This window comes from Fundulus heteroclitus, chromosome 19 (genome assembly GCF_011125445.2).
Source record: "Fundulus heteroclitus isolate FHET01 chromosome 19, MU-UCD_Fhet_4.1, whole genome shotgun sequence".
Lineage (NCBI taxonomy): Eukaryota > Metazoa > Chordata > Actinopteri > Cyprinodontiformes > Fundulidae > Fundulus > Fundulus heteroclitus.
The window spans coordinates 13,410,157-13,424,602 of record NC_046379.1 but is presented as its reverse complement, the minus strand read 5'-3'; the positions used below and the strand labels follow the sequence as shown (position 1 = coordinate 13,424,602).

Below are 14,446 nucleotides of genomic sequence, written 5' to 3'. Positions count from 1 at the left end.
TTTCGGTCTTCAGAAAGGAGTCTACAATGAAAAGAAATGAAAGTAAATATCAAACTCGTCGGCATCTACTCACTTTTACTCGCTGTCTGTTATGCGATGTTATCAACAGGTCAATAAGTCACGATTGCTGTAGAGACAGCCGTGTGTTTTCATTTAGGGATAAAATAAGGCATCACTGTATGAAGCACACTGGCTTTTCATGAAAAAAAAAAGTCAATTGTGTGCATCTATGTGTGCAACCTTTTATTTCTTTTTATGTAGGCGTTATCTGGATGCGTGAGTGTTTATTAAGTTCTGGCTTCACTGAGCAGGCCGTTGTTTAGTTGGCTCGCGTGTCAGGATTCACAGTGCTGCATATCGCTCCTCTTGTCACTCACTCTTTCACTCCTCCAAGGGCAGCTCATTCCTGAGGTGTCAAGGGCCTCCGATGTATGAGAAGGGGAAGGGGGGGGGGAAGGTGAGAAAGAGATGAAAGACAGGAGGGAAGGGAATCGCCTTCACCTTGGGAGAAGAGATGCGAGGGGATGACAAGAACAATGATGCATCCCCTCTTTCTCTTCCTTATGTTTAATCATGAGCCTGTTGAAGCTGACCCTGTCCTCTGGCACTTCATGTGTCATTATGGGGGCTGACCTTCGTTTACAGTTTATAAGTGTGCAGGGTTCTGACTTGTGATGCAATAATCTCATCATCACCACAGAGCAGCTAAAAAATAATTACATTTTTTGCTTACCCAAATGAAAGCAGTTGTAAAGATTTTAATTTTATTTTTATGTCATTTATTTAACCTTTTGTTTAACCAGGAAAAGCCTCATTGAGAATAAAAGTCTCTTTTACAAGAGCGTCCTGGCCTAAACAGGCAGCACGGTTACATGTCAGTTAAAAACATTCATCCACACATACAAGATAAACAATTACAAACCAGTGAAATAATAAAACGTCAGAAGCAACAGATTTTTTTTACAATATAATTAAAAATAATTAGTTAAAACAACTACATGTTAATGTGACAGCATCTCTGTCATTTAAACGTCTTTTAAAATATTGCAAGGAGACCAGCTCCCTCAGTTTTAAGTCATTTTGTAGAAGGAGTAGCAAACTGAAAACCCTTCTCTTCCAGCTCAGATCGGACCTTTGGAAATGACAATAAAAATAGGTTGGCGGAACGAAGATGTTAGGAACCAGTAGATGTCTGAGAAATATAGCAAATAAGCTGGCCAAGTAAACATTTATAAATGATTTGTGGCTGATTTTTCTGATCTCTGTGTATTTTAGGCTTTTTTCCTGACAATACCTGACTTAATTCATTCTGATATCTCTTTAAGAACTACAAAGGTAAAATGTTAAGCCCAAAATTATCCATATCCATGGCAGGTTTAGATTTTAAGTGATATTTTATTTCTACCTGCATAAATGTAACATGAAGGTTTTGGAGTGGCCCAGCCAGAGCCCTCAGTTGAATCTGATAGAGAATCTGTGGAGGGAGCTAAAGATTAGGGATGAAGGCCTTAAAGACTTGGAGCTCGTCACCAAAGGCAAATTGTGAATACACACGTGGAAGCATGCAAATGCAAAAAAAAACAAAAAAAACAAATGCATAACCATAAATAGTGAATGTGTAAGAAAGGAGGTATGCTAGCATGTTGAAAAACAAGTGTGAAGAAAAAACAGCGTGATGAGATTAAGGGAATTTTATGGAACATTAAATCTGGTCTTGTATTTTAACCACATGTCACGTTTATGAGCTTGCTTTCCGATTGGATATTGAGAGCAGGGGTGTGGAATTGCCGGTCTTCTGTCGTGCGTGTTGCGTGTTTGTTGACATCACTGTCGTAAATTACTCAACTTGACACATGGGAATTTCAATGCTCTGAGTGCACCAATAAGTAATATATGTTCTACATAATATATTCAGACCATAAGTTATGCCTTAAATTTCACCTTCAACCTCAAGCCTCCTGCATCCTGAGGTAGGTAAAGAATTTGGATAACATCGCATAAAATTAAGTAATCTGATTATTTTGGTCATTGTAGCAACATTTGTGACTTTTGCAAAAATTATTGTAGAAAATATATGTTGTAAATATATATGACATTTATATTTACAAAAAAAATATTTTTTTTGGATAAGCTTCATTTATTTAATGCAGGAAAGAGGTTGAGTGCTGCATCAGGGTTCAACCGGTAAACAACCGTGTCGTCTTTGTGAGAACAAGTCGATAAAATAAATTTTATATAAATAAACAACTATAACCCCTGTAGAACATTACTTATTCACCAATAGTATATATTTTACCTCTTCGTAGTTTTTCGACTAAATTATGTCTGTATTTGATTGTAGTTTGCTCTCTGTTGTTATATATTTAAAATGGTTTAAAATCGATGACACTCTTTCCATCTCTTCCTATTATATCCAGCTACAATTTGTCAAATTCCCATAAGTAAGGTCATTTCTACTAACAAAAAAAATATTTCTGTTTTTTTGTTACAAAGTCCCACACTTTAATGTTCCACATGATACATTATAAGTCCATATGTTGTAGTGCAGATCCTGTTTTATAAAGCTCTGCCTCCAAATGTGCTAGAAAAGTGCATTTAAAAATTTCCTGTTGACTTTGAAATGCATTGAAAAGGCTTGGATTTATTTAATTTCACTTTATAGCACAAAAATGTCAGAAAACATGCCTTTTAAGTCATAATCCAGGAAAACATCACATTCAGTGCAAGGAGCAAACTTTTCAATATTGCAGCAGGCTGCAGCAGTCTCTGCTTGAAATAAGCTTGATGGTCATGTGGACAAAAAAAACAAAAACAAAATGAAAACAATATGTAGTTGATATAATAAAAAAATGCATAGTTTTACAAATATTTAGATATTTTGTAGAAATGTTTGCAGATAAAAATGTGAGTTTACAAAATACTTCTCTAGTAATCCATCTGGTCTCACAATCTTCTGTCAACATCCAGACTGCTTTTTTAAAATGTTTTTGTTTTTAAAAAAAGCATCGTTTTTTTTCCCACGCCCTAAATCTTTTAGGCGTTATACGGGAGACAGCGAGGGCACCGCGAGCAAGGCAGGTCAACAAAAAATTGTCACTTCTGTCTTATTTAAATGTTCTCAACCTCTTGCAACGAAGAACCTTTAGAGAGAAAAAAAGGTGAGCCGGCTGCCACTGTTGTCAGGAGTCATTTTGATAGTGGCACACTTTTTCATTCTCATGACTGACACATCTGTCAACACTGCCACTCCTGCCTCACTGCTGTGTTCCCTTCACTGAAACGTCCTCTTTGATATCTGCTGCTACGTCTGCGCTTGGATTCATCAGCTGCTGGAGATTTTAAAGTCAGTTTATGACTACGGTCGTTTTAATGTAGCTTGCTTCACATGTGTTTGTAAAATAACTTGAAGCACATGTGGCATAACAAAAATAGCAAGAAAGGGAAATGCATAACCGGCTACTTGTTCTTCTTTTCTATAATCATAGTATAGAAATGAGTGAATATGATATAAAACTGTTCCTTAAAACAGTATTGGGATCTATATCCGTCATCCAAAAGTCATCTTTTATTTCTTGTCTGCGTCGCTCTGTTCTCACCACAAATCTTTCTGCATCGCTGTCTTTATCCGTCTCTCCCTCTCTGTCTTTATCATGTGAAGCATCGCGTTATCTCTCCCTTTAAGTATCCCACTACGTAACACCCGTCCTCTATCTTTCTTCATGCCTATCTGTCCATCTCTGTCTCTCTAAACATCTTACCTTGTCAGTGTAGCATGCTAGTTTTTTTTTTTTTTTTAATCTCCTGTTTCAGTTTCTGGTCGTTCAGAAGACATTCTGTTCCTTTAAATAAAATGCCATCTTGCAAAAGCCTTCATGCCTCTTAAACGTGTTCACATCCTGCCATGTTACCATTTCACGCTTAATTGTATTTTCTTGGACTTTGATAGTCAAATACAAAGCAGTGTGTAGCTGTAAAATGAAAGGATGAGGAGGCATCATTTCAACTTTTTTTTTTGTTACAAATTATATTTTGAAGTTCATTGTGTATTTCATTCCACGCTGTTTACTTCAATACCCAGAATAGAACTATGAACCAGAGTTCAGAAGTTACTTTAACCTCAGAGATACATTGTGTTTTCAGCTTTTTCTCTGCACAGACTCATGAAGCAGTAAGTCGTTTATTCGAATAAACCCTGATTGCTCCTGGGTGTAATTTTATCTCAGGATACATGTGTCTGTCCTGTGAAGGCCTTAGAGGTTTGTTAGAGAATATTGGTGAGCAAACAACATCGTCACAAAGTCCAAGGAACACAGCACACGTGTCAGGCAGAAGGATGTGGAGAGGTTTAAAGCAGGGTAAGATTCTACATCAATATCCCACATTAGAAAGGATATAACACAACTTCAGACCTACCAAGACACAGCCATGCAGCCTAATTGATTGGGTAGCTGAGGAGAGCAATACTCAAGGAAGCAGCCAACTTTGGAGGAGCTGCAGGGATCCACAGACTAGGTGTAAGAGCTATACATTGTGCAATCCATAAATCTGGGATTAGTTGAAGATTAGCACAAAAAAAAGTCATTTAAAGTTTCCCACAAACCACATACACACAGCAAACGTGGGAGAAGGTGTTCTAGTCAAATGAGACAAAAACTGTGTTGAAATCACCCCCAAAAACCCCACAGTAACAAAAACAAAACCCTGTTAGAAGCTGCAGTGGACGACTGAGGTGTAAGTTCACCCTCCAGCAGGACACTGACCCAAAACATTCAGCGAGTTCCACGAGGAGATGCGTTCAATCAAAGCATATCCATGTGTGAGAATGGCCCAGGTTAAATTCAGACATAAAAGTAATTAAGAAACTGTGTCAAGATTAAAAAATTTCTGTTAACAGACTATCTTCAGCTGGTTCTGACTGACCTCGAGTTAATTTCAGTCTCTAGGTGTGAAACACTGGTAGAGACATGCCCCGGAAGACTTGTAGCTGTTTCAATAAAAGATGATTCTACAAAATATTGACCAGGATGACTGAATACAAAGGTGTGCCGCACTTTTCTTCCCATTTCACAAAAACTGCTTCTTTCACTACATTCCCAGCAAAAAAATATATATATATATAAATAGTTTTGTTTTTGTGAATCCTTTCCTGGCTATGTAGTAGCACTTACTCTGTTGGCATGGATATGTTAAAAGCGATGCATCGTTGATGTGTGTGCCTGTCAAGGCTGTCAGCATGTGCGTGAGAATGTGTTCAGGGGTCAGTGTGATGGCTCTGCTTAGCGCTCTGGTTGGCTGAGCCCATCTGTCACTCAAAACGGGGCCAGTAGCTGGCCCCGGTCACCAGTCAGGCGTATCGGTGCTTTGACAAAATTATGAAGATTTCTCTGTGTTGTTCATAGGCCCAATTGAATTACAAGCAGCGCCTTGTTCTCTACAAGGCTTTTTAACGGCTGATTTAAGGCACTTGCACCTCTGCATGTACTTCACACACACCGCCCGCTTGAATGACAGTTAGCACGGCTATTTATTGCAGAAGTGAAACTTTATTTCCTGCCTTTTCATACAACTCTTGTTTTGATAGATTTTTGATTGAGTTATTATTATCAGTTTGTTTGTGTTTTTTATTTATTTTTTTGGATCTTAATATTCAGCCATAGCTTTTTTTTTTTTCTTCTTCGTCGCACATTTACGGCAGTTTATGGTGAATTATTTGCTTCACAGGACGTCTATCCTGCGTGATTTCTCCCCACAGCACTTCACATCTGTCGTCGTTTCATTACAGACGTTTATTTGACACCGTGTGTCTGCCAAGACACTCCGGATAAATCATACTGTTATTTAGTCAGCTTCCCCGCACCTGAGTGAAAGCAAAAGGCAGAAAATTGTCTTATTTTCTCCTTCCAGCGGTTATTTTTATTGGTGCAGCCAGCAGCACAGCAAGTCTGTTTATGGCTAAACATATTCCCAGTCAAAGAGCATCAGGTTTCATTGAGTTGGTGTGTGCTCAGCAGGTACAGTGTATTTATGCAGTCTGCCCTTGCAATCAAACAGAAGCCGCATCTGAATAACTCTTTCTTCCCACCCCAAGCCACTTTGGCAGGTTGCTACTCGTTAGACCTCCAGTCTGTCTGCTGCCTCTGTGCTTATTTGACTGAATAGCAGGGGGTTGGTGTTTCTCTTTTTTGGTATATGTGTCTGTTTCTGTCTTACTTTATTGTCTGCACACCATACTTTCATTTTTGCCACCCATTCCTTTTGAACGCAGACGTGACATACATACTTTAGATGTATATCAGGATACATGTGTCATACTTTAGATTTTCCAATAGGCAGTTTAGAAAAAATAGTGGTAAGACTATGAAATGCAACTGGGTCTGAAAGTGATTATACCTAAATTCTGCTTCTAGAGCTATAACATTTGACGATGGTTCAAAGAGAGAAGCTTTCAGTGGTATAATGTTATAAAATACGGTGCATTGCAAAAGCATTAATACCCCTTGTCGTCATGCTATGACCAGACACTTGTGGTGTTGTGATGGGATTTCGTCTGATAGACCAAACAAATTAGCACATAAATGTGGAGTTTAAGAAAAATTACATCAGGTTTAAAAAAAAATTCATAAATACAAACTTCGGTTGTTTGAATGTGCATTGTGCCTCCTTTACTCTGCACATGGCAGACAGTCTTGCCAAGGAAAGCTTCAATTAGAAAAGCTGTCAAGAGACCCACAGAAGCTCTGGAGGAGCTCCAGAGATCCACATCTCAGGTGGAGGAGCGTTTTAACATGACAGCTTTTGGTTGTGCGTTTCACAATTCTGGTCGTTATGGAGTAGTACCAGGAAAAAAAAGATATTGCTGAAAGAAAGCCTGAAGTAGTCCAATTGAATTCTTTCCTGAAGCCATTTAACGGAGGCAGCAAGCACGGATAAAGGAGCTGCGATCAGATAAGGTTAAATTGAAATTTCAGGCTAGAATATGCAACACTATATGTGACAGAGAGCAAACACTGCACCTTAACCTGAAAACATCCTTACCATGGTGAAGCATGGTAGTGGCAGCATGATGCTGTAAATATAGTTTTTTTCATTAAAGATAGGAAAGCTGGTCGGAGTTGATCTTAATAGGCATTGGGCTAAAAATCGGTAATCCTTGAAGAAAATCTGTTTGACGCGGCAGAAGACTGGTGCTGTATGGCAGCAATCTTAAACATACAACAATGGAGTGGTGTAGACCAAAGCTTATTCATGATTTAGAATGTCTTAGTCAAAGAGGTAAATCTATTTGAGAATCTTTGGCGAGACAGTAAAATTATCTTCACAGATGCTTTCTGAATTGCTCTGAAAGAGCTTGAGCTGATTTGCAAGGAATGGGAAAAATTTGAATTCATAGATGGACATGCTGGTGGAGACATATCCCAGAAGACCTGCAGCTGTAACCAGAGTAAAAGATGCTTCTACAACGTATTGTCCAAGCAGGGCCTAATATAAATACACATCACACATGTCAGGTTATTGTGGATTGATCAGCCATTGGTGAAGCTGAAAATTGTCAGATTTCATTCACCCTCTGAGCAGCTGGAGCATTCACAACTTCATTCAACCTCAAGCCCTATTTGCTTCTCATTTTTGGGATGGATTGTTTGTCACTCTGCCTCCTTAGCTTGTCGTCCTTATATTAGTCCTACTCCGTCCACGTCTTCCTCTATCTGTGTGTGTCCGTGGAAGAAAGAACCCTCCCATGGATTTCTGGTCCGGATTGCCAAGATGATCTAATCTTTAACAATCCCAGAACAGTGGCGTTCCTGTTGAAACCCACCGTGCTACACCAGACCGTCAGCACTAATAACCGGACGGGGCTACTTCGCTTTTAGAGGAGGGGCTTGGACACACGTCTAATGATACCCACGTGTGAAAGAGTGAGTGAGCAACGGTTCATCGTTCTGCATTCATTCACGTTAAAGCATCAAATTGTAGCTCGGTAAGTGTGTGCGCGCACAGTTCTGACTGCTGGTAATGAATCAAGTGGTGCTGTTGGCATGAGCAGGGCCATGCTATTAACCTCTCTGCCAGCCGGACTGATCTCACCCTGTCTGTCCGTCTCATCGACCTAATGGCACACTCTCTCACTGGCAAGCTCCACTCATGCACGTGCACACACACACTCACACACTCACATACACACACATGCACACAAACCTGTCCTCGCTAATCAAATTTCCACTGACGTGAAAAATATTCAACACTGTCCAATTGCTGCTATTGAGAAAGTCAAAAGCATTGAGAGAATTTATCTTTTCTTGCAGCCCACTCAATGGAAGGCACTCTTCAAAACCTGTTTCAGATGTATTAATCTCCACTGGTCCTCTGCTGTCACCAGATCAGATTTCACCATGTTCTCCACCAGCCTTGAGTTTCATCATGCCTTTTATGTTAGAGGGGTTTCTCTCTCATAAAGCCTCGGCTCCGGCTGCGCGCGCTTATCTGACAAAGCCGTATAGCGTGGTAGTTACGTCATGTCAGAGGGCCCCGTAACGCCATCATTTGAGATATAAATCACATTAAGTTTAAGAGTTTTCCTTTGCCGAGGAAGATTTAAGGGGACAATCTCGGAGTTGAGCACTGGTAGTGGACGACGGGCGTGACAGATGCCCCGAATAACGGCCTCGTGTAGGTTTAACGAGCTTGTGGCGGAGCAACATGACATGATGGGATGGAAATATGGTATTAAAAGTGCTGTCGGTAGTTGTAAATGTTGTTTGGTAATCTTTTGCTGTCTGTTTGTGTAAATGTGTAGCTGCGTCTATGCGAATAAGCAAATCCATGCAGCAGTTAGGAGCACCTGGCACTGTCTGTAGTCATAACAAACAACAAGTAGGGATTAAGACTACATTTGTATTTGTGCCAGCTTGTTACATGCAGTCCTCGGTCGTGTTTTCCCCTAAAATCACTGTGTAATGCAGCGTTGCCGCTTGGCATGGCGTCACCCTTATGAGACAGTTTTTTTTTTTTCGTTTTGTTCTGCCCTGGAATGCCACCACTCATCCATGTGTCCCTCATTAAGGTTACGGCCTGGGACGGGCCTGCAGTAATATCCGGCACTTCGCAGCTCATCTGTGAGCTGACCGAGTCAGAGATAATGTAAAGAGGTGGATGCATTTGGCAAACCGGAGAACATAAAGTTAGAGGTGTCTGCAGGAATTCATTAGGCGGAGGACTGATTGGAGACTGGCTTTCGCCTGCCCTGATCTCTTTAAAAGCCTGCAGCTAAGGGACAATTGGCGAAATAAGAAAATATGTCTTGCATAGTCTTTGTATGCCTGTGAGCAGTGTTTTTTTGCTTTTTATTGCTATGCCATAAGCACTCCTCAAGCAAGTTAGAAAGGCTCTTTACCACGGATGACGAGAACTGAGCTGCAGTTGCTTCAAAAACTCCCCTTTTAATCAGTTTTTATTTGGTGTTTTTTTTTGTAGCAGGTTGCACCATATGGCCAGCAGCCGATGGGGGGTTTTAGCAGGGAGCAGCATGGAGGGCAGCAGGGAACCCCTCCGTACTTCAGCCCTCCCCAGCAGACTCCCACAGCCCCGTCCCAGAGTTCCTTCCTGCAACCTCGACCACCGCCGCAGCAGGTACTCCCACTCCCCTACATAACACACCTTTATTACTAAAATAAAAGATGCATGCTGCAGTTCCTTGCCAATAATTCCCTCCTGTGTTATTACCAAAAAATTAAAAGGACTTATTAAAGCTTGAGTGGCTGCCCTTGTTTGGGCATCCCATCAATAGATTACTATGCCTTTAAACAAATCCACTATAGATTTCTGCCATACTCTGAGAATAATCTAACATCTGTTGTGAATGTACCATTTACCAATGTCAAGGTTCACTAAGGTTTTAAGAAGCTATTGCCATTTTATTATTGCTATGGTTTAAAGACCCCCTCACCCCCTTAAAAAAACACTTCCTGTTTGGTTTATTCAGAAAGTTGGCATAAACTGGCATTGGGGTTAACCGATGCTACTATTTTTCTTTGAACGTAAATGCAAACAGTATTTATATTTCTAAGGGGTCAAATAGTATACACTTTAATTTTCTAAATAATTTACATCACTTTTTTTGTATGTTGATTTGAAGGTTAAATTAGGCTCAAGGATAATAGTTTGAATCTATAACCTATTGTTATGCAGTGTTATAGACAGGTTAGATGGCTTGCATATAATGTGAGATTGGCAATTTCAGTTATTAGAGACTTGATTTGGACTTTGCTGTTAAATACTGGAAAATGTACTTGGATGGGAATAAAATCATGTTTGAACATCTCTGTCCCAACTATTTAATTTAACTGTAATATTGAATTTTATATAATATGTTTGTAGCAGCAGGTGCTCATTTTTATGTTTCTGTGTTAAATAAAAGCAATTAGATCATGCCTAACATTTAATATTTATATCTGTGGAAATACCACAAACTGTGGTATTTTACCTTACACTTGACGTAACCAAAACCTTAAAATATATTGTTTGGTCTCATTAAGTCTTGGCTTTAATTCCAATAAAGACTGCTGGTCCTGACGGTGTTGGTGTTTGCACAATAAAGGTGGAAAACCAAGTGGAAAATGAATGTAAACACTTTTCAGACACACTGCATTTGTTTGCGCTTCATGCTGAAATTCAGGCCTGTCTCAGCGCCTCCACACATGTTGAAAACTGTACGCACAGACGTCCATCAGACGAAACCCCAATTCTCAGAACAGCAAAGGGTCTGGAGTGCAGATATGGATCGAGACTCTTCCCTCCAAGTTTCCAGCTGCTTTTCTGTGAAACATTTCCATCCTCTAGCAGGGGTTCAAGGAGTTGTGTTTTTTCGGAGTTAAGCGAAGGCTGCCAATGTGTTTCTCATCCGCTCGTAAGCATGAGGGATCTGTCGGACTGTGTGGAACAACTGTGGGTCGTAGCCCCGCACCAAGTCATTTCGGAGGGAGAACAAAATTAAACAAGAGAAAGAAAAGAACAAGATCGGAAAGACTGCAACAGAATTGGACAGGAAATGAGGGGCCAGATAAAACAAACAAAGGAGTAAACAAGATAAATTTAAACAGGAGTATCCAGGAAAGTAAAGTTAGGTTTTTACTTTATTCTTGCGGGAGCACCTTTATGCCCAATGAAGCTTTTTAAAGTCAGTCAATACTGGCTATATCGGTCCAAATCTCCTCCTTAGTGCACTATGTGGAAACGAAATGAAGAATGTTAGTATGCAACAAAACAAGACAAGCTAAATTTTACGAGGATTATCATGCAATAACATTTTGCAGTAAAATGTTTTTACAGATTTCTGAAGCTTGTATTTTACTTTGTAAGCGGTTGTATTTGATAAGAAAAAGATTCAGCAGAAATGTGACGCAAAAAGTGTTATTTTGCAAAGCAGAATACAAAATAAAGATATACCTCCAGACAGGATGTATAAAACTTTAACTGCGGCCAATGGAGACTTGAGTCTTGACTTGGACTCGGACAACTCTGAATTCAACAGCACCGGGTGAGCTTGGTTCCAGGAAACCCTTATCAGCCTTATTAGTCAGTCGAAACAAAATGAATGCTTATTTGTATAACTCTCATTGCTGCATATTTGGTTAACAGTACAAATAATTTTGCATCCAGACAAAAATCTCTTTGTGCTCCGAGCGTGTGAAACCAAAGGCTAATCCCTTGTTTGTGTGCACAAACTTGGCCAATAAAGTTAATTCTTATTTTGCAACAAGCAGTTATCAAAAATTGTGTTTTGCAGGAAAATATTCCAACACTTAACATATCAGGGATCATATATTATTATTAGAAGGCCTATCCTTGCATTTTCAATTATTGTCCCAAACGTCTCTTTTTTTTTTTTTTTATCCCAGATGGTGAAGACATGGATCTAAATTATGTGCAGATTTACTTCCAATCTGTATAAGCTGATGCTATCTGGCAATAGAGAAGGCACTCATACTCTAATTTACCAAGATGTAGATAAACCCCTTATTCATACAGACTGTTGTATTCACTAGCACAAACAGATGTGCAGAAAGCGAATGTGAGCACAAAGACAGGTTGTCACAAAGAGGACACCGTAAATCTTAGTACAGTAATTTACATACTGTGTCAGCCCATATGGTTTTGTCTCTTACTCCTGTTTCCTCACTTAAAACACACACGCACACACACACACACACACACACACACACACACACACACACACACACACACACACATGGTGCAGCCCATTGAGCAAACATTGTTCGCTCTAACAAGGAGAGGCTGGGATCCATGGCCACACTGACATTTTCCGACAGTAATGGTGTGTTTTCATCATCGCTGATGATATGGCGGCAATTGACCCGTGTTGACATTTATACACCAGGTAGTTCAGCCCCAACACACTGATTGGCCCAAGTCTCGTTTCACCTGGGCTGATGGGTTCCTGATTGGTTACTATGCCAACCTCTGAGGTGACCAAAGAGCGGGTTTTTTCTCGTCTTTTATCACTGTAATGCATGCACGGTATTTTATATATCAATCAGCGCACACATTTGCATCAGTGCTGCATCCTGCTGTCTTTACCTATAATCAAGAAACCTTTCCCGCAGTATGTGTTACAGCTATAAAGCATTTTGTGCCCCGGCAGCACAGCAGGTGACATGTAAACTCCTAGGTTCTATCTGCACAATATAGAGGCAATATATTCACACCTTTTCATCAGCAACTAAGCCTCCAGCTTCCATACATTTCCATTTCTATACTAGTTAAAGATCTGGCTCACTGAGAAAGAAAAGGGTAAAATGCCTAATGTTTTGCCTGTTAATCCACTGTAAGCTTTGATTGAAATTCATAAATAATGTGTAATTACACATTATAGATCATTAAAAGGCGACAATTTACACATGATAAGCATGTCTGTATCACGGCGTTAGGACTTTCAGGTTTCAGAGTAGACGATAAATACTAGAAAATATCAGAATGAATTTAAATAACAAAGAAGCTCAATGCTTGTTTTTGATTTGGGATCTAAGAGGTAAACATGTCTGAAAATTGAACTCGCACAGCAGAGTTGGGCAAGATTACAAAAAAAGATGATTTCTTTTGTATGCGTTGAGCTTTGTGTTATTACTTTCCCTTTTCTGTCCTGAGCGAGTGTGTTTGTCTTGTTCTGCGTCTATACGTGTGTGTCCGCTTGTGTCTGCGCATACACTAATCAGGCAGGCGTGGTGCCGCAATTCTGAGCTGTGAAAAGGTCAAACTGTGACCTTTGTCTGTGATTTCTGGGCCGAAATGAAACATGATGTGAGCCGCACCGAACGGATTACACGCACGCACCCGTGCACAATTGCGAGCGCACGCCGGATTACGATGTCATTGTGGTTTTGACCCCTGTTTTCTGACCCTGCATTACTCTGAGAAATCCAAGCTGAAAAGTTCTTTATTTTGTTCTTCCGGCGCTCTCAGCAGTTCGTTTTCCCCCTACTCCACTCCCATTAACCCCGGCCAGAGGACATCCTCTCGCTGATGGAACCATTCTAGCTGCCTTTGACACAGAGTTTGCTGCGCAACAACCACTATTAGCTGGTTTTTGTAACGAAATGGAGCAAAAATGCCTTCCTTTTTTGAGTCTGTTGCCCTCCCGTGACCTCATCTGATTGCAAAGAGCAAAGCAGGATAAAAAAAAGAGATTTTCTAAGACATCAGTATTCATACAGAGAATAAAAAATATATGTAACAGCATTTTAGGGAAGAGGCTGATGAATTGCTGGTGGATTTTAAAGCCTTGGATGGTTGAGAGAAGCAGATCTTTTTGATCTGGTGATTGAGAAACAGAATGGCATGTGGTTATATTTAAATAGCTGCCTTTTTCTAGCTACAGTCCTGTGTGAAATAACTTGCCTTCTTACAGACGTTACACTCAAATCATAGCTCAGTGAAAAGTAAAGAAAATTACCCAGTAAAGAGCTTTTCACACTATTTGACATATTTCATTCTGTTGGAATATCATTATACTATGGACAAAAGTTGTCAGATTGGCTTCTATTTAATCATAGAGCCAGTTTAATTACAAATACAAGTCTAGGCCTTCAGCAAACATTGTTAACCATTTACCAGAAATCCTGATGGCAGGCTAAAAGAGGTAGAGGGGCACGAAAAAGCATTTGCTCCATTCCAGATTTGCTTTTTGCCTCAACCTTAAATGTTTCAGGTCATCAAAGTTGTTTTAATGCCAGAGAGGTAACCTGAGGAAATACAAAAAGCTGTTTTTGAATAATGATTTCATCCATTAGAGAGACAAGCTGTTCAATACTACATGGTCCTATGTGAAAAAGTATTTGACCCCTAAAGCTAATAACTCATGCCAGCCGTTACAGCGAGGACTGCCATGAAGTGTTTGTGAGTCCCTACGTCGCCACTGAGGAATGTTAGTCTT

The 14,446-nt window shown here is 39.9% G+C and overlaps 1 protein-coding gene across 4 annotated transcripts in view; it reads left to right on the top strand.

Annotated features, from left to right (window-relative positions):
• Positions 1–14,446, top strand: part of LOC105925919 (AT-rich interactive domain-containing protein 1B) — a 259,649-nt gene that overhangs the window by 57,759 nt on the left and 187,444 nt on the right. For 2 of the 4 annotated variants that reach the window (XM_036150962.1, XM_036150963.1), the window contains exon 3: positions 9,472–9,627. The exons of 1 other annotated variant lie outside the window; for it this stretch is intronic. In XM_036150962.1, the coding sequence (XP_036006855.1) occupies positions 9,472–9,627 (156 nt within the window). The remainder of the gene's footprint in view (positions 1–9,471; positions 9,628–14,446) is intronic. One more of the 4 variants, XM_036150964.1, reaches the window with a different exon arrangement.